A 16,667-nucleotide genomic window follows, 5' to 3' on the forward strand; every position below is an offset into this window, starting at 1 on the left:
GTCTGCTCTGTGGCACGCACCAACACTGCACACCGGCTCTTCTCAGAACGATTCCTCACCCTTTGCCACGGTGTTTGCCAGGCTTTGCCACGGTGTTGCTGCCTGCCTGCCTGGCTGCCTGCCTGGCTGGCTGCCTGCCTGCCTGCCTGGCTGGCTGGCTGGCTGCCTGCCTGCCAGGCTGCCTGCCTGGCGGCCTGCCAGGCTGCCTGCCTGGCTGGCTGACTGGCTGGCTGCCTGCCTGCCTGGCTGCCTGCCTGGCTGGCTGGCTGCCTGCCTGGCTGCCTGCCTGGCTGCCTGCCTGGCTGCCTGCCTGGCTGGCTGGCTGCCTGCCTGGCTGCCTGCCTGGCTGCCTGCCTGGCTGCCTGCCTGGCTGCCTGCCTGCCTGGCTGCCTGCCTGGCTGGCTGCCTGCCTGCCTGGCTGGCTGCCTGCCTGCCTGCCTGCCTGGCTGCCTGCCTGGCTGCCTGGCTGCCTGCCTGGCTGCCTGCCTGCCTGCCTGGCTGACTGGCTGGCTGCCTGCCTGGCTGGCTGCCTGGCTGGCTGCCTGGCTGGCTGGCTGCCTGCCTGGCTGCCTGCCTGCCTGGCTGGCTGCCTGCCTGCCTGCCTGCCTGGCTGCCTGCCTGGCTGCCTGCCTGCCTGGCTGCCTGCCTGGCTGCCTGCCTGGCTGGCTGCCTGGCTGCCTGCCTGGCTGCCTGCCTGGCTGCCTGCCTGGCTGCCTGCCTGGCTGCCTGCCTGGCTGCCTGCCTGGCTGGCGGGCTGCCTGCCTGGCTGGCTGACTGGCTGGCTGCCTGCCTGGCTGCCTGCCTGGCTGGCTGGCTGGCTGCCTGCCTGCCTGGCTGCCTGCCTGGCTGCCTGCCTGGCTGTCTGGCTGCCTGCCTGGCTGGCTGACTGGCTGGCTGCCTGCCTGGCTGCCTGCCTGGCTGGCTGCCTGGCTGGCTGCCTGCCTGCCTGCCTGGCTGGCTGCCTGGCTGGCTGCCTGGCTGGCTGCCTGGCTGCCTGCCTGGCTGGCTGCCTGGCTGGCTGCCTGCCTGCCTGGCTGGCTGCCTGGCTGCCTGCCTGCCTGCCTGGCTGGCTGGCTGCCTGGCTGGCTGCCTGGCTGCCTGCCTGGCTGGCTGCCTGGCTGGCTGCCTGCCTGGCTGACTGGCTGGCTGCCTGCCTGGCTGGCTGCCTGGCTGGCTGCCTGGCTGGCTGCCTGCCTGGCTGACTGGCTGGCTGCCTGCCTGGCTGGCTGCCTGCCTGCCTGCCTGGCTGACTGGCTGGCTGCCTGGCTGCCTGCCTGGCTGGCTGCCTGGCTGGCTGCCTGCCTGGCTGACTGGCTGGCTGCCTGCCTGGCTGCCTGCCTGGCTGGCTGCCTGGCTGGCTGCCTGCCTGCCTGGCTGGCTGCCTGGCTGGCTGCCTGGCTGGCTGCCTGCCTGCCTGGCTGGCTGCCTGGCTGCCTGCCTGGCTGACTGGCTGGCTGCCTGCCTGGCTGCCTGCCTGGCTGGCTGCCTGGCTGGCTGCCTGCCTGCCTGGCTGGCTGCCTGGCTGGCTGCCTGCCTGGCTGGCTGCCTGCCTGGCTGGCTGCCTGGCTGGCTGCCTGCCTGGCTGCCTGGCTGGCTGCCTGCCTGCCTGGCTGCCTGCAAGCGTCCATCCTCGTTTAACCTCGGTTCGTCGGTGAGCTGCATTTCGCTCCGTGTTACTCTTCCACACGCGCCAAAGGAGACGTTTCTTTTACCTGCTCACAATCTTATTGCGAGTTTGGCGTCGACGCCAAGTTCGCGGGCGCCCTTCACCGCGGCGCGATTTCCCCCTCCCTCCCGTCCGTGTTCCCTCTCTTGCGTCCCACCCCGGCACTCCGCGTCCTCCCCAGGGCTCTCGCCCCGATCGACCGAAGGGAGCGAGCGAGCGAGCGGAACGCGCGGGGGGGGGGGCGGGGGAAGGATGCGCGATCGGGACGGGCGCTCAGTGCAGACAGCACCACCTACTGCCTTTGCTGGAGCAGGCGGGGTGCAGCGTGCTACCGTTGAAGGGCACCGCGGGGGGGACCACCGCCTGCGCCGGCCCGTCCTGGCTGCAGCCCAGTTGCAGCTTCCGCATGTGCCGCACCACCGCCGTGGCGTTGAAGGCTTGCTGCGCGGACACGATTCGGGCGTCAGCGGCAGTAGCAGCATCAGCAGCAGGAACATCATCATTATCATCATCAGCGTCAGCAGCGGTATCATCATCAGCAGCAGCAGCCATAGTATCATCATCAACAGTAGCGGTATTATCAGCAGCAGTAACATCATCATTATCATCATCAGCATCATCGGCAGCAGCAGTATCATCATCATCAGCAGCAGCAGTAGCATCATCATCAGTAGCATCATCAGCAGCAGCATCATCATCATCAGCAGCAGCATCATCAGCAGTAGCGGTATTATCAGCAGCAGCAACATCATCATTATCATCATCAGCATCATCAGCAGCAGCAGTAGCATCATCGGCAGCAGCAGTAGCATCATCATCATCAGCAGTAGCGGTATTATCAGCAGCATCATTATCATCAGCATCATATCATAAACAGCAGCATTGTCACCTTCATCATCATCATCATGAGCACGCTCATCATGATTTGCGTCATCTCTTTCATCATCGGCGTTCTTTGGGCAATTTGTTTACCTCCCTTGTGCTTTGCACTCCCGTGGTGTTGTTGTTTTGTGTTTGTTGTCACGTTCTTACCCGCCCCGACTGGACATCTGTGAAGAAGAGCTTCATAGCTCATCGGATTCCTCCGGGAGAAATACACATTCGGATTCTCATTTTGATTATCCGGCTTGGTAGATTTTGCGGAAAAACGAGTGGCTCACAATTGGAAAGGCCCTGAGTTCAACTCCAGGTCGTGGGGTTGACTGAGCCCATCGTTCCTTCAGGGTCGATGAACACGAGTGACACTGCTGTGGGAGAGTCAACAGAGGCTGTCCTATGGATAGACTCGCCCCTGTCATTGGAATGTGGAATTTCAACCACTGTCTCAGGGTTGTAAATGGGAGAGAGGCACCGCCCCAACGCTCATTTGAGCAGGAAATCACTTTAACTTTCAAAATCCTTTTCATCTGTGGCATTCTTTACCACTGACATCACCACCGCCATCAATATAAAACCGACGCCGTGTCTCAAGAGGCCTTGTTAGGAGGGTCCTGCTCGGAACGAGGTGGTTCGTGGCTGAAATGCCAAGAGGCGAGCGAGAGCGGGGCCGGAGGGCGCTTTTAGAAAGTTCAATTTGATACCGAAAATCAACAGCAGGGCCTACAGGAGACGGCGCGCACAGCCCGCTGCTGCTGCTGCTGCGACGGCAAAGCGTGGGGAACACGAACGCCGGTGGGGAACACGGAGCGCGAGGCCAAACGTGCGCGGAAAAAACATCCCGCCGTGTGCTGCCGGCGGGGGTGGAGAGAGGCAAGACGGAGGCGAGTGGCCTACACGGCAACAAGATCAGCCGATGCGGCATCGAGCGCATCCCGCAGACGAAGAAGGGGTGGCCGGGAGCGTTGGGGGAGGGGGTCCGGGCAGGGAAATACAGGAGGTGACAGCCGGGTTGAGCGCGTGAATGCTGCGCGTTTTTCTCACCTTCCATTTGCTCTTGGCAAAGTTCTTCTTGATCTGCTCGCTCACGGACTCGTGAATGTTCCTGTCCAGGGCCGTGTCGCCGGCGATCCTGCGCCAAGCACGAAGCAAGAGCCACACACACGGTCCGCGTCTACCCGTGCCAACGAGCACGCGGCTCAGCCAGGGGTCGCTACCTGGAGTGGTGGCGACCCCAGCCCAGGTTTGACCCGTACGGTCTGGGAATTTGTGTCGGGTGGCAGGAATCAGCTTGTACTGAGATCTTGGACCAGCATTTCGGTGCCGAACTTCACTCCAGTAAACCGCACAGTCGCGATCATATGCCGAGTACTGACTGACTGAGAAATATATCTGCCTTTGGTCCGCAGCGGACAACCCCAGCTTGGCAATCCCAGCTTAAGCATACAGCAGAAAACACACGCAGTGGCATGGGCCAGCTTCCCAAGTAATACTTATCATATTATTTTAAGAGCGTTTACAGCAGAATATGAAACGTAACGTGAACGACACGAAGGAGGGATGGAGCGGTGGCACGGCGGTTGACGAGCTGCCGTACGAACCAGGCGACCCGCGTCCGACTCCCGGCCACGGCAAACCATCGGCGGCGAGCGGCATCGGAGGCGGACCTTCACCGAGCCGCACCGAGCCGCACCGACCGGAGCGACCAAGCAACGACGGGCGTTCGCCCGAGCGGCACAGCAGAGCGCGAGACCGCGGCGAGCGCGGGACTCACCACGGGTGTTCCAGGGCCTGGCTGCAGGTGTACCTCTTGACCGGCTCCTTCTCCATCAAGTGCTGAATGAAGTCTTTCGCTGGAAACACAACAAGAGCGACGGTGCCCTCGAGCGCTGAACGTCACCGATTCACAAACCGCCGCTGCGACACGCGGGGCAAGACTGGAACTCTGCTAGAGGGCATTCTCGAGTGCTATTTGGCCTACTCTTCCACGCGCGGGTCGGATGTTTTGGAAGAGGTGGGAGGAGCCACGCTTTTTACCCCACCGCTCCGCGAACCCATCCAGGCCTTCCAGAAACTCGCCCCCCGTCGCTTCATCAAGTCGAATGCGCCGCTGGCAACCTCCTCCCCGTCACGTGCTCACGGAGGGAGCGGGGGCGGGGGAGCGGGGGAGGGGGCGGCGCGACTCGCCGTCCCGCGTGTGTCAACTAGAGCCGAGCGTCGCGTCACCTGAGTCGGAGATGTCGTCCCAGTACGGGGAGTCGAACTCGTACTCGGCCTTCAGGATCTGCTCGAACAGCGTCGCGTCGTTCTCATCGTAGAAGGGCGGGTATCCGCACAGCCTGTTCCACACCCGCGCGGACGGCAACGGCGACAACAACAACAACAACGCGGCGTTACGAGCGATGCGGCATTATGAACTATTAAACTATTTCTTATTTTACCAGGCAAGGCCCCACTGAGCTATGAGGCTTTTTTTCAGAAGCGACCAGGCCACAAATGATAGCTCAACGAAGTGGCTTATCACGTGGTAATGTATTAGCAGCCAAAATACTCTAAACGCGTGATTGTCGATTCTCAACGTGGAGGGGAAAACTGGAGGACCCGGAGTAAAATCCACACGACCACGGGAAGAGAAACGTGCAAACTCCAAATATACAGCAGGTGTCAGGGTCGGGATCGAACCCACGACCTCTTGTATACCAGGTGAGCTAGTTAACATCTCCTAGCCACCGTGATAATGATGAGAGAGAAAGACACGCCAACTCCAAATATACAGTTGTCAGGGTCGGGATCGAACCCACGACCTCTTGTATATCAGCCGAGGTAGTTAACATATCCTAGCCACCGTGATGATGATGATGAGAGAGAGAAACACGCAAACTCCAAATATACATGTGTCAGGGTCGGGATCAAACCCACGACCTCTTGTATACCAGGCGAGGTAGTCAACATCTGGCTACAGTGGCGCCCATTCTGAACGATCAGAACCGGGAGCGAGTTTCCCGGTGAAGACCACTAAGCTCAGAGGCTCTTTGCCAAGAGCGACTCCACCGGCAGAGAACATCACAGCATTACAAAATTACAGATTCACAAAATCATATCTTCTTTAGCAACAGCAACAATGTCGTAAGATCGCATTCACACTTAAACGTGAGTGATTTCAAGAGAGTCGGTTTAAATGAGGAGAGAGATGGCTGAGCGGAGATGCCAATTCAACAAAACCAGGTGGTTGCAAACACTTTGGGGCAGCTACATTAAGTTGCATTACCACCACGGAACCTCTCTGTGGGCGTCTGTCTGAGTGTCTTTGTGTGCGCGCGCATCTGTGCGTGTCTGCGCGTGTGAGTGCGTGTGAGTGCGCATCTGTGCGTGTGAGTGCGCATCTGTGCGTGTCTGCGCGTGCGAGTGCGTATCCGCGGGGAGCAGTAGCGCAGCTGTTGGCCGGCCACACTACGAACCCGGCGACCCAAGTTCGATTCCCGCTCGCGACCAACACGAGTGACGATTTTCTGAACCTGTTCCTGGGGCTCTCCGAGGTTGCCTCAGCCTGAAATGAGTACCGGGTACGCTGTCTAAACATCGCCACTAGGGAGACAAAGGCGGGCGGGCGTGGTGCTGGCCACCACCCCTAAGTGATCGCCAATTGCACTTGCCTCAAAACGCCTGCGAAGGCTATACGGGTGACCTTTGTCGTTGTGTGTGTGCGGTGCGTAGCCGTGCTGCTCACAGTATGTAGGAGATGACCCCGATGGACCAGCAGTCCACCTCCTTCCCGTACGGCTTCTGTGCCAGGATCTCTGGGGCTGCAGGGACAGACGCAGCAGCAGCAGCAGAATTCAATAGAACCAGCAGAGTCACTCCTCCAACAACTACAACAACAGCAGCTTACAACCACCACGACCACGCCAGCTGCAGCGCCGACTATAACTAGCAACTGGGGCAGCAGGGTGGTGCAATGGTAACACTTGTGCCTCACAGCAAGCGGGGCCTGGGTTCAATTCCCTGCTTGCTTTGGGGGACGCCAACAGCAGTCACCCTGGAGATATTTTTTCCTGCCATGGGAATGTCGAATTTCCACCATTGGCTCGAGGGCTCATTTTGAGTAGGGACACGCTTAGACTCTTCGTCCCTGAGGTAAGAATACTCCTGTTAATTTTATTTCCGCAATGTGGTCAAACTCAAACACAGCGCTCTAAGTACCGAACCGTGAAACGGCTCCGAGGACTTAGTAAGACCACATAGGCGAGACAAAGGCTGACACGGGCCTGCGGCAGGCTTTCGGTCCTACGCCATTCCCCCCGCCATCTCTCCCAATTGCCCACCTCACCCACACAGAGGTCAACCGCCGCACTGCAGGTCACAGCACTTCGCCCAAAGCGACTTCAACCCTGATGGTGCTTGCAAAGACGAACGGAGTTGACAAGAAGTCACAAACACCTCGCGAAGAAGATCCCTGGCCTTGATCTCCCGCGGGGCTTACGACCACGAACCTGAAACGCACCGACGGCACAAACCGCGGCACAAACCGCGGCAGCCGATACGGCTAACCTGACGACGACGCACACGCAGAAAATGAAAAAACCAAAAACTCTCCGGCAGTGTGCAACTGTGGTCACTACCCGGAAGGGAAACACGCGACGACTCGGTGCCCGATTCACAGAGACGAAGGGGGAGGCATCGTCGCAACGATGCACCACTCCCCGCTACTCCGAGACGCGATGATCTGCCTCATTCACAACCTCCAAGTCAAACGACAGTACTGAGACCGAAAGACTCGCATAGACATTTAGGCTCAGACAGAGATCTATAGATTAACATACAGAATCGTACACTCACAGAGACCAATACAGAGACCTATAGATTAACATACAGAATCGTACACTCACAGAGACCAATACAGAGACCTATAGATTAACATTCAGAATCGAACACTTACAGAGACCAATACAAAGACCTATAGATTAACATTCAGAATTGAACACTTACAGAGACCAATACAGAGACCTATAGATTAACATTCAGAATCGAACACTCACAGAGACCAATACAGAGACCTATAGATTAACATACAGAATCGTACACTCACAGAGACTCATAGAGACCTATAGATTAACATACAGAATCGTACACTCACAGAGACCAATACAGAGACCTATAGATTAACATACAGAATCGTACACTCACAGAGACTCATAGAGACCTATAGATTAACATACAGAATCGTACACTCACAGAAACTCATAGAGACCTATAGATTAACATACAGAATCGTACACTCACAGAAACTCATAGAGACCTATAGATTAACATACAGAATCGTACACTCACAGAAACTCATAGAGACCTATAGATAAACATACAGAATCGTACACTCACAGAGACCAATACAGAGACCTATAGATTAACATACAGAATCGTACACTCACAGAAACTCATAGAGACCTATAGATTAACATACAGAATCGTACACTCACACAGACTCATAGAGACCTATAGATTAACATACAGAATCGTACACTCACAGAAACTCATAGAGACCTATAGATTAACATACAGAATCGTACACTCACAGAGACTCATAGAGACCTATAGATTAACATACAGAATCGTACACTCACAGAAACTCATAGAGACCTATAGATTAACATACAGAATCGTACACTCACAGAGACTCATAGAGGCCTATAGATTAACATACAGAATCGTACACTCACAGAAACTCATAGAGACCTATAGATTAACATACATAATCGTACACTCACACAGACTCATAGAGACCTATAGATTAACATACAGAATCGTACACTCACAGAAACTCATAGAGACCTATAGATTAACATACAGAATCGTACACTCACAGAAACTCATAGAGACCTATAGATTAACATACAGAATCGTACACTCACAGAGACCAATACAGAGACCTATAGATTAACATACAGAATCGTACACTCACAGAAACTCAGAGACATATAGATTAACATACAGAATCGTACACTCACAGAGACTCATAGAGACCTATAGATTAACATACAGAATCGTACACTCACAGAGACCAATACAGAGACCTATAGATTAACATACAGAATCGTACACTCACAGAAACTCATAGAGACATATAGATTAACATACAGAATCGTACAGTCACACAGACTCATAGAGACCTATAGATTAACATACAGAATCGTACACTCACAGAGACCAATACAGAGACCTATAGATTAACATACAGAATCGTACACTCACACAGACTCATAGAGACCTATAGATTAACATACAGAATCGTACACTCACAGAGACCAATACAGAGACCTATAGATTAACATACAGAATCGTACACTCACAGAAACTCATAGAGACCTATAGATTAACATACAGAATCGTACACTCTCACAGACTCATAGAGACCCTCTCTCTCTCCCGGCACGCTCCCTCGCACCACTCCACCTGAGAATCTCCTTTCCCTCCCTCGTCTCTTTTCCCAGCTCTCGCAGTCACAACAACAACAACATCAACCTCGCCCAAGTAAAGAAACACGTTAAGCCCTTTTCTACGACAACGTTAATTCGTGATGCTTTTTGTTGCTGGCCGATTGGCATTCTGGGCCACCTGTGCTCGGCCAACGCGCGGTTTGAAGTAAATCTCCCACGCCGCTGCCCAGCGCCACACGACACGCGCGTTCCGTCTGTTCGGCAGATTTCATATCGTCAATATTATCGGTGGGGAGCGGTGGCACAGCGGTTAGCGCATTGTACGGCTAGCGTCAGCGGCGAGCGATATTCTTGGGTGCCCTCGTCACCAAGCCGCAGTGACCAGCCTGGTGAAGTATGGTCAAACAGCCCTACGACCAACGTGGCGTGGGAGGGGCTCTTCATCCAGTCGTGAATTGATAAAGAGCTTCACGACGTTGTTAATATTATTACTATTCTTTATCTCAAAAAAAATATATAAACACACAAAGGTTGTTTACACAATGGCCCTCAAGTGTGAGAGACCCAAGAGTATGAATGACACAGCAGGCACGATGTCGCGCGGCCGGCGAGCGAAACGACGCGAGTCACGGGGCCCTGGCAGCACCGTGACGGTGGCCACGGCCAGCACCCGTCTCCCCTTCTCCCCGTCTCCCCGTCTCTCCGTCTCGCCGTCTCTCCGTCTCATGTGCCCGGTTCCTGCCAGCCCGCTGGCGCTGCCTGGCTGGCAGCGAATGCCCCCCTCCTCTTGTTTCATCTCGCTGGCAGCGATGGCTGGATCCGTCCCTCATGATCATGCCTCGAATCCCACGTACACGGGTTTATGTGCGTGCGTTTGTGCGCGAGTGTACACGTGTGTGGTTATGTGGGGAGCGGTGGTGTAGCGGTTAGCGCTACGCTGCGCTACGAAACTGGCGACCCGGGTTCGATTCCCGCTCATGGCCAACACCAGTGACGATTATCTGAACCGGTCCTGGGCCTCCCGTAGGTCGACTCAGCCTCAAATGTGTACCTGGTGCGATGTGTAAACATCGCCACTGGGGAGACAAAGGCGGCCGGGCGTGGTGTTGGCCACCCACCCCCTCGTGTGCTATGCTGGCCTTCATAGGTGCTCACTAACAGCACTTGCCCCTACAGTCTGTTAAGGCTATACGGGGGATCTTTGTCTTTGTGTGTGGTTATACGGTGGAGGCTCGTGAAGGATGCTGCTACTGGGCAGTCGGAGGCAGTCGCCCTTCACCAAGAGCGGAGGGTGGAGGAGCGACGCTCGCAACAACAAGCCGGGAGCCGGGCGGCTAAAACGCAGCAAGGGGCACAGCGGATGTGTAAAGTAGTAACTCGGCAGGAGACGACTTCACGGGTAGCACACTCTTTATTTTCACCAACTTGTAGTTACACGGATGACTAACACCCTACTTAGTTACACGGGTGACCAACACCCACTTAGCTACACGGGTGACGGACACCCACTCAACTACAACTTCGTTACACGGGTGACCAACACCCACTTAGCTACACGGGTGACCAACACCCACTCAGCTACACGGGTGACCAACACCCACTCAGCTACACGGGTGACTAACACCCACTCAGCTACACGGGTGACCAACACCCACTCAGCTGTACTGACACGGGCTCTTACGCCCTGTAGCCTTCCGGGACACACCCAGCCGGGGTGCCCGTCTCGGCTCTGGGTACCACCGTCCCGACCCACACGGGCGTCGGACTACGGTCCCCCCAGTCTCGGCTCCGAGCCACACAGGGCCCCTACCTCCTCCACCCCGTCTTCGGTCTTCAACTGGTTAACACCGACCACGAGTGCTCTCGCGCGTCCCCCTTTATACCCCTCCTGCGGACGTCGCTGAGAGTACTCACTTATCTGACCAATCACTGCGCACTCGCTACGATCCTCTTTTCCCAGCTTGTGTGAGCGCGCCTCACCACCGGCGCGCGCGTCCATGCCACGCCCACACCGCGTGCCCAACCCCGCGCCCCGTGATCCATCACTGCCGGCGCACGTCAATACCACCACTACATCACTCCCTACCACATAGCTCGCAGCCGACCCGGCTGCTAATAAAACCTACAACACCCCTTCACCCCCATGTGTGCCCCGTAACATAACACAAACCCTAACAACACAACATGAACACCGCAATCCGCAAAACCCAGCAACTGCCACACCCGCAACAAGAACAACATGCACAATCCAGCGAGTGGCAACGATACTGTGTATGCGGAAAGAGTAACAATAAAAAAATTTCTTTAATCATTTTCTCTTCTTTTCTCTCCGACTCATGCAGCGTCCCAATGTCCGAGCGTCCCTTGAACGGGACATTACCCCGGCAGAGGGGGAAGCCGGCAACGAAGTCGGGCTTTAACAAAAAAAGAATTTTTTTTTTTTTTTCATGAAAAGTGTTGCGTCCTTGACCGAGTCCGCCTTGCCGGACCGTCGTACGGCACAGGACGCAGTTGGCCATCCGGCGGCGCCGGCAGTTCAGGAAGGCATGGGCCAGGCATCGGGGCTCCATGCGAGCCGCGGGGTTCCGGTTCCCGACGGTCAACAGCCGTCAGGTCCGAGACACCTGGGGGTGGGTCAGGTGGAGACACGTGAGGATCAGCCTGCGACACATCCCTCCCCGAGTCGACGGTCACATCACACGCTCGGTCGTCACGGCACAACCCGGGGTCACGCGGCGCCGCGTAGGGTTTCAGTCGGGAGGAGTGCACGTACCAACGGCGTTTTCCCCATTTAATCTGTATACTCTGGGGTCGTGCAACCCGCACAATTTCCACCGGTCCCCTCCATGGTCTCAACAGTTTGGGGGACGTAGCCAACGGTGCGTGTGGACAATGCAGCCAGGCCTTATCGCCCGGTTCCCAATTGTGCGTATGCACCTTCTGTTCGTGCAATCGCTCGTTCGCGATCTGCCGAGAGCGTGAATTCAATCTCGCAGCCTCTCGCGCCTCAGCCAATTTGGCGATGTTAAACTTAATGTGGTCTGCCAATTTAGATGTCGCACGTGGCTGTGAAATCCCCAGTTGGACGTCCATGGCCGGATCAGCCTCCCGCCCATACATCAGAAAAAATGGAGAAAACCCCGTCGCCGCATGGGGTGCCATCCGATAGGCCGCTAGTACCCTCGGTACCTGTAAGTCCCAATCCACCTGGTCGTCGCATACCTGTTGGCACAGCATAGACGTAATCGTCCTGTTCAGACGTTCAACCATACCGTCAGTCTGCGGGTGGTACGGGGAGGTACGTACTTTCTTTGTACCCAACAGGTCGCACACCTCGCGCAACAAAACACTCGAAAAGTTTTTCCCTTGATCCGTCAGCAAGCGTTCGGGGGCGCCTTTGTCCAAAACGTAACCTTGGACAAAGGCGTCCGCCACTGCCGCAGCCGACTGGTTGGCGAGTGGCCACGCCATGGGCCAGCGGGTGAAGTACTCTACGCCAACCAGCAGGAACTTATTTCCCCGAGGTGTAGTGGGAAAGGGCCCCAAGATGTCTAGCGCGACCAATTCGTTCGTGCGCGAAACTTGAATGGATTGAAGCGGTGGATTAGCCGCTATTGGTGGCGGTTTTCTTTTAGCGCACCCTACACACCCCTTAAGAATGTTCGCCACGTCACTGACCATCCCAGGCCAATAGTAGTCTCGCTGAATGAGGGCGAGCGTTTTGTGAAACCCCAGATGCATGAGTCGTTCATGGGCAGCCAGGACGACCTTACCCCGTACAGCAACCGGCACCACAAGCATGTGACGCCGGGACATGGAGTCCCACTTCATCAAGAGGCCCTGTCTGCACACCCAGGAACCGACCCGCGTTTCCCCGCCCTCGGGAACGTTAACCTTCCGACGTAGCGCGAGTAGGGAGCTGTCGGCCATTTGCAGACGGCCCCACTCGATGAGAGGCAATGCTAACAGCGAGTCCCTCCCCGTGGGGGCGTCGACCCCCGTAGTATCCGTGGCGGCTAGCACCACTTCCGCGGGGACATCGACAGAAGGTTTACACCGCGCCGATCCCAACTGACATGCGCATTCCGTACGCGTCGGCAACCGTGACAATGCATCCGCATTCGAGTGGCGCAACCCCTTGCGGTAAATCGTCGTGAATTGGTAGTCCTGAAGGACCTCCAACCATCGGGACAATTGGCCGGATGGCTGCGCCACCCGCATAGCGTATTGGAGAGCCGCATGGTCCGTGCGAACCGTAAAGTGACGGCCATACAGATACGGCCTGAATTGCTGTATAAAAAACACAATCGCCAGCAATTCACGCCGTGTCACGCAGTAGCGTTGTTCCGCGGGGGACAGAACCCTGCTACCGTAGGCGACCACCCGTTCGACCCCCCCGACCACCTGTGAGAGCACTCCCCCGATACCCGTGTTACTGGCATCCGTGTCGAGCACAAACGGTTGCGTGAAATCGGGGTAACACAAGGGGGGAGCCTGCATCAAGGCGTCACAAAGGGAGCAGAACGCGGCCTCCTCCTCCGGCCCCCAGTGAAACCGCACCCCTTTAGCCGTCAAGGCGTGCAGGGGCCTGGCTATGGTGGCAAACTGTTTGACAAAACGACGGTAATAGGAGGCAAATCCTATGAAGCTGCGGACTTCAGTAACAGAGGTCGGTGTTGGCCATGAGCCGACGCATTGCGTCTTAGCAGGGTCCGTCGAGATCCCCGAACGGCTAACGATATGGCCCAAATACCTGACCGATTCCCGAAGCAGAAAACATTTAGCCGGTTTAAATTTAAGCTTCGCGGAACGCATCCTGAGAAACACTGCCCTCAGTCGCTGGAGGTGCTCCTCAAAAGTTCGGCTGAAAACGATGATATCATCGAGGTAAATCAAACAGGTGTCCCATTGAAGGCCTGACAAAACCAATTCCATGAGCCTCTGGAACGTGGCAGGAGCGGAATGTAAACCCATGGGCAATCGGTTGAACTCAAATAGGCCTCCCGGTGTCCGGAAAGCGGTTTTAGGTTTTGATTCGTCATCGAGGGGCAATTGCCAAAATCCCGAAAGCAAATCGAGCGTCGAAAAAAACTGTGCTCCTGCCAAGGCATCCAGCGACTCATCCATCCTGGGGAGCGGATACGCATCGGCCATTGATATTTTGTTTAGGCGGCGGAAATCAACACAGAACCGCAGGGATCCATCCTGTTTTTTAACCAAGACGATAGGAGCACCCCACGGACTGGAAGAGGGCGCAATGATGTCGGCCGCCAACATGTCATTTACTGCCGACTGCACATGCTCCTTCTCGGCTGGACTGAGCCGGAAGGGATTCTGTCGAATAGGGGCCGCGTCCCCAGTCTCTATGTGGTGGCGCAACAGGTCTGTGCAGCCAATGTCGTACTTGTGCCTGCTAAACACGTCAGCGAACTCGAGCAGCAAGCCCCTCAATGCACCCAACTGCACACTGGACAAGGTACTGGACCCGGCACACAACGAGTCCAACCACTCCGTCCCCTCCTCACTTTGGGGATGCGTATCGACATGCGAATCGGCGTGAGCAACGAGCTGTTCCTCGACGGGTAGCGGCGCGGCGTGAGCGAGCACCGTTCCCTGCGTAATCACGGCCGGCCGCGACCCCGTATTCAGGACCACAACGAACGGCTCACTGTCCCCTCTCACCATGGTCTGGGCCACCGCTAAGTCGAGGTCCCCTTTAGCCCTGTTAGACGGCCCCAATAGAACTCCCTGCGCCCCCGCATCCGCCCCAAGGGGTTTTCTCAACCGAAGGGGTACCAACATTTGCGATCCCGGGGGCACCCGTACAGTCCGGGTTGCCAGCGCCTGCACCGTCGCACAAGCCGTGCGTATCTTATTTGGACTCTTCAAAAACTCAACCCGCCGACCCGACGGAAGCTCAATGCAGGCCTGGTCTATGAGAATTTTTATGGGCATTTTAGACAGAAAGTCCGTGCCTAGTAGACAAGGAACGGCCAACGATGATGATACAAAAATAGGACCCGCCAATTTAATGTCGCCAATACAAATATTCGCCCGAATCTGGCCGATGATTCCCAAAGATCCCCCGTTTGCCGCGTAAAATGGTACGTCCACCGGCAGAAGTGGTCGACATTGTACGGGAAGAATATTATAAATAAGGTCCGAAATAATAGTGGCCGACGCACCCGTGTCCACGAGCACCCGGACCTCAACCCCGTCAATGTACCCCGTTACCACGGACGACCCGGCCGACGCAGCCACAATCCTGTGGGCCAATTCGGACCACTCGACTGCCTTCGGGCCGTACGCGGACCCCTCTCGCCGAACCGAACCCCCGGCGCCCATACACGGTCCCCCCACCGCTAAGCGGCGACCCGAACGTGCCGTGCGTGTGGACCGAACGTGTGAGGTGCCGCGACTTGCCGGGTTCAGTTGGGATGTCTTGAGTCCCTGGTCGTCGTCCGGACGTGGTCCCGCGGTGCGTTGACGCGGGGCCCGGCACCCGGACGCGACGTGGCCCCGAAGGCCGCAGTTGTAGCAGACGACGAGGGACGTCGTAGGTTTCGGTTGCTCCAGCTTGCGGGAGGAGCGTGTGGGCGAACGACCTCCCGTTCTCCACTCCCCCGGCCTCGAACCAGCGAAGGCCTCCTCCCGAGGCACAGCAGGCTGAGGTCCGATGATCGTGGCGGCCGGTGCCCCGTTCTCCACCGATGCGCAGACGACCGTCGGCTTCCGCTGTAGGACCTCGTAAGCGTGGATACTCGTGGCAATCCCCAGGGAGCAGATGTCCATCTCGTCCGCCGTATTAATGGGAACTCCCAATCCGTGAGCCAGCGCCAGCAGCTGCTCCGTCACCATGGCGTCCTTCCCCTCCTTGTCCATGCGGGGAAAAGCTGAATCCGCCAGGGCGAGCAGCGCCGTGCGATAGGCGAGCGTTGTTTCTCCAACCACCTTCCGCCGATCGTAGAACTGGTGGCGACAGGTCGAGGGCGGCCCGAACACCTTGGCCAACAGGTGCAGCGCGGCCTGGAGCGTTGAGCGGGACGACCTCGGGGCAGACGTGAAGGCCGCAAGCGCGTCGTCGTCGTTGGAACGATTTTCCCGCGCGCCGCTGTGGTTGTAGAAAATGTCGGCTCCCTCTGCAGGCGCAAAATGGAGAGCTCCGGCGCTCGCCGATGACGCGGGCTGCGCTGTGTGGAGACCTCTGGCCACGTGGTGTCCGCGTTTCCCGCCAACCGGAGGCGGACCCTCAAAAATGGCGCCAACTCCCAAACTTTTGGCGCGAAACGCCTTATGGCGGGAACCCTCCAGCCGCGCCGCCTCTTCCAACCCCGCAGGTGTTCCACCGGCCGCTGGAACGGAGATCTCCGCCAAGATCGCAGCGGCGGCGAGCAGCAACTCCGCCAGGCGGGAGTGTGCGTCCTGCAGGCTGGTGTCGGAGGCGGGCGGAGCATCGGCCATTTCCGCGAAGTGCTGCATCGGCGGCAACTCCTCGTCCTCTCCTCCCGAGGGTGGTGTCACCGGTACGTCGTCGTCTCCCCGGTCTTGCACGTGGGAACGAGAAATCTTCCTTGTGTCCATTCTCCTTGAAGACAGGTTTACTTCTGACGCCAGTTGTAAAGTAGTAACTCGGCAGGAGACGACTTCACGGGTAGCACACTCTTTATTTTCACCAACTTGTAGTTACACGGATG

General features: G+C 57.0%; 1 protein-coding gene across 2 annotated transcripts in view; it reads right to left on the minus strand.

The window, feature by feature from the left end:
• LOC133356794 (calcium/calmodulin-dependent protein kinase type 1D-like) overlaps window positions 1–16,667 on the minus strand; it is a 105,381-nt gene that overhangs the window by 10,617 nt on the left and 78,097 nt on the right. Inside the window, exons 6-10 of one of the 2 annotated variants that reach the window (XM_061574481.1) lie at window positions 6,270–6,345; window positions 4,769–4,881; window positions 4,317–4,395; window positions 3,587–3,674; window positions 1,999–2,107 (exon numbers count right to left, since the gene is read on the minus strand). In XM_061574481.1, coding sequence (XP_061430465.1) covers window positions 1,999–2,107; window positions 3,587–3,674; window positions 4,317–4,395; window positions 4,769–4,881; window positions 6,270–6,345 — 465 coding nt within the window. Of the gene's footprint in view, window positions 1–1,962; window positions 2,108–3,586; window positions 3,675–4,316; window positions 4,396–4,768; window positions 4,882–6,269; window positions 6,346–16,667 lie in introns of both variants that reach the window. The other variant, XM_061574480.1, reaches the window with a different exon arrangement.

Source organism: Lethenteron reissneri, chromosome 55 (assembly GCF_015708825.2).
Source record: "Lethenteron reissneri isolate LAM-NWPU_2019-01 chromosome 55, ASM1570882v1, whole genome shotgun sequence".
NCBI classification, from domain to species: Eukaryota; Metazoa; Chordata; class Hyperoartia; order Petromyzontiformes; family Petromyzontidae; genus Lethenteron; species Lethenteron reissneri.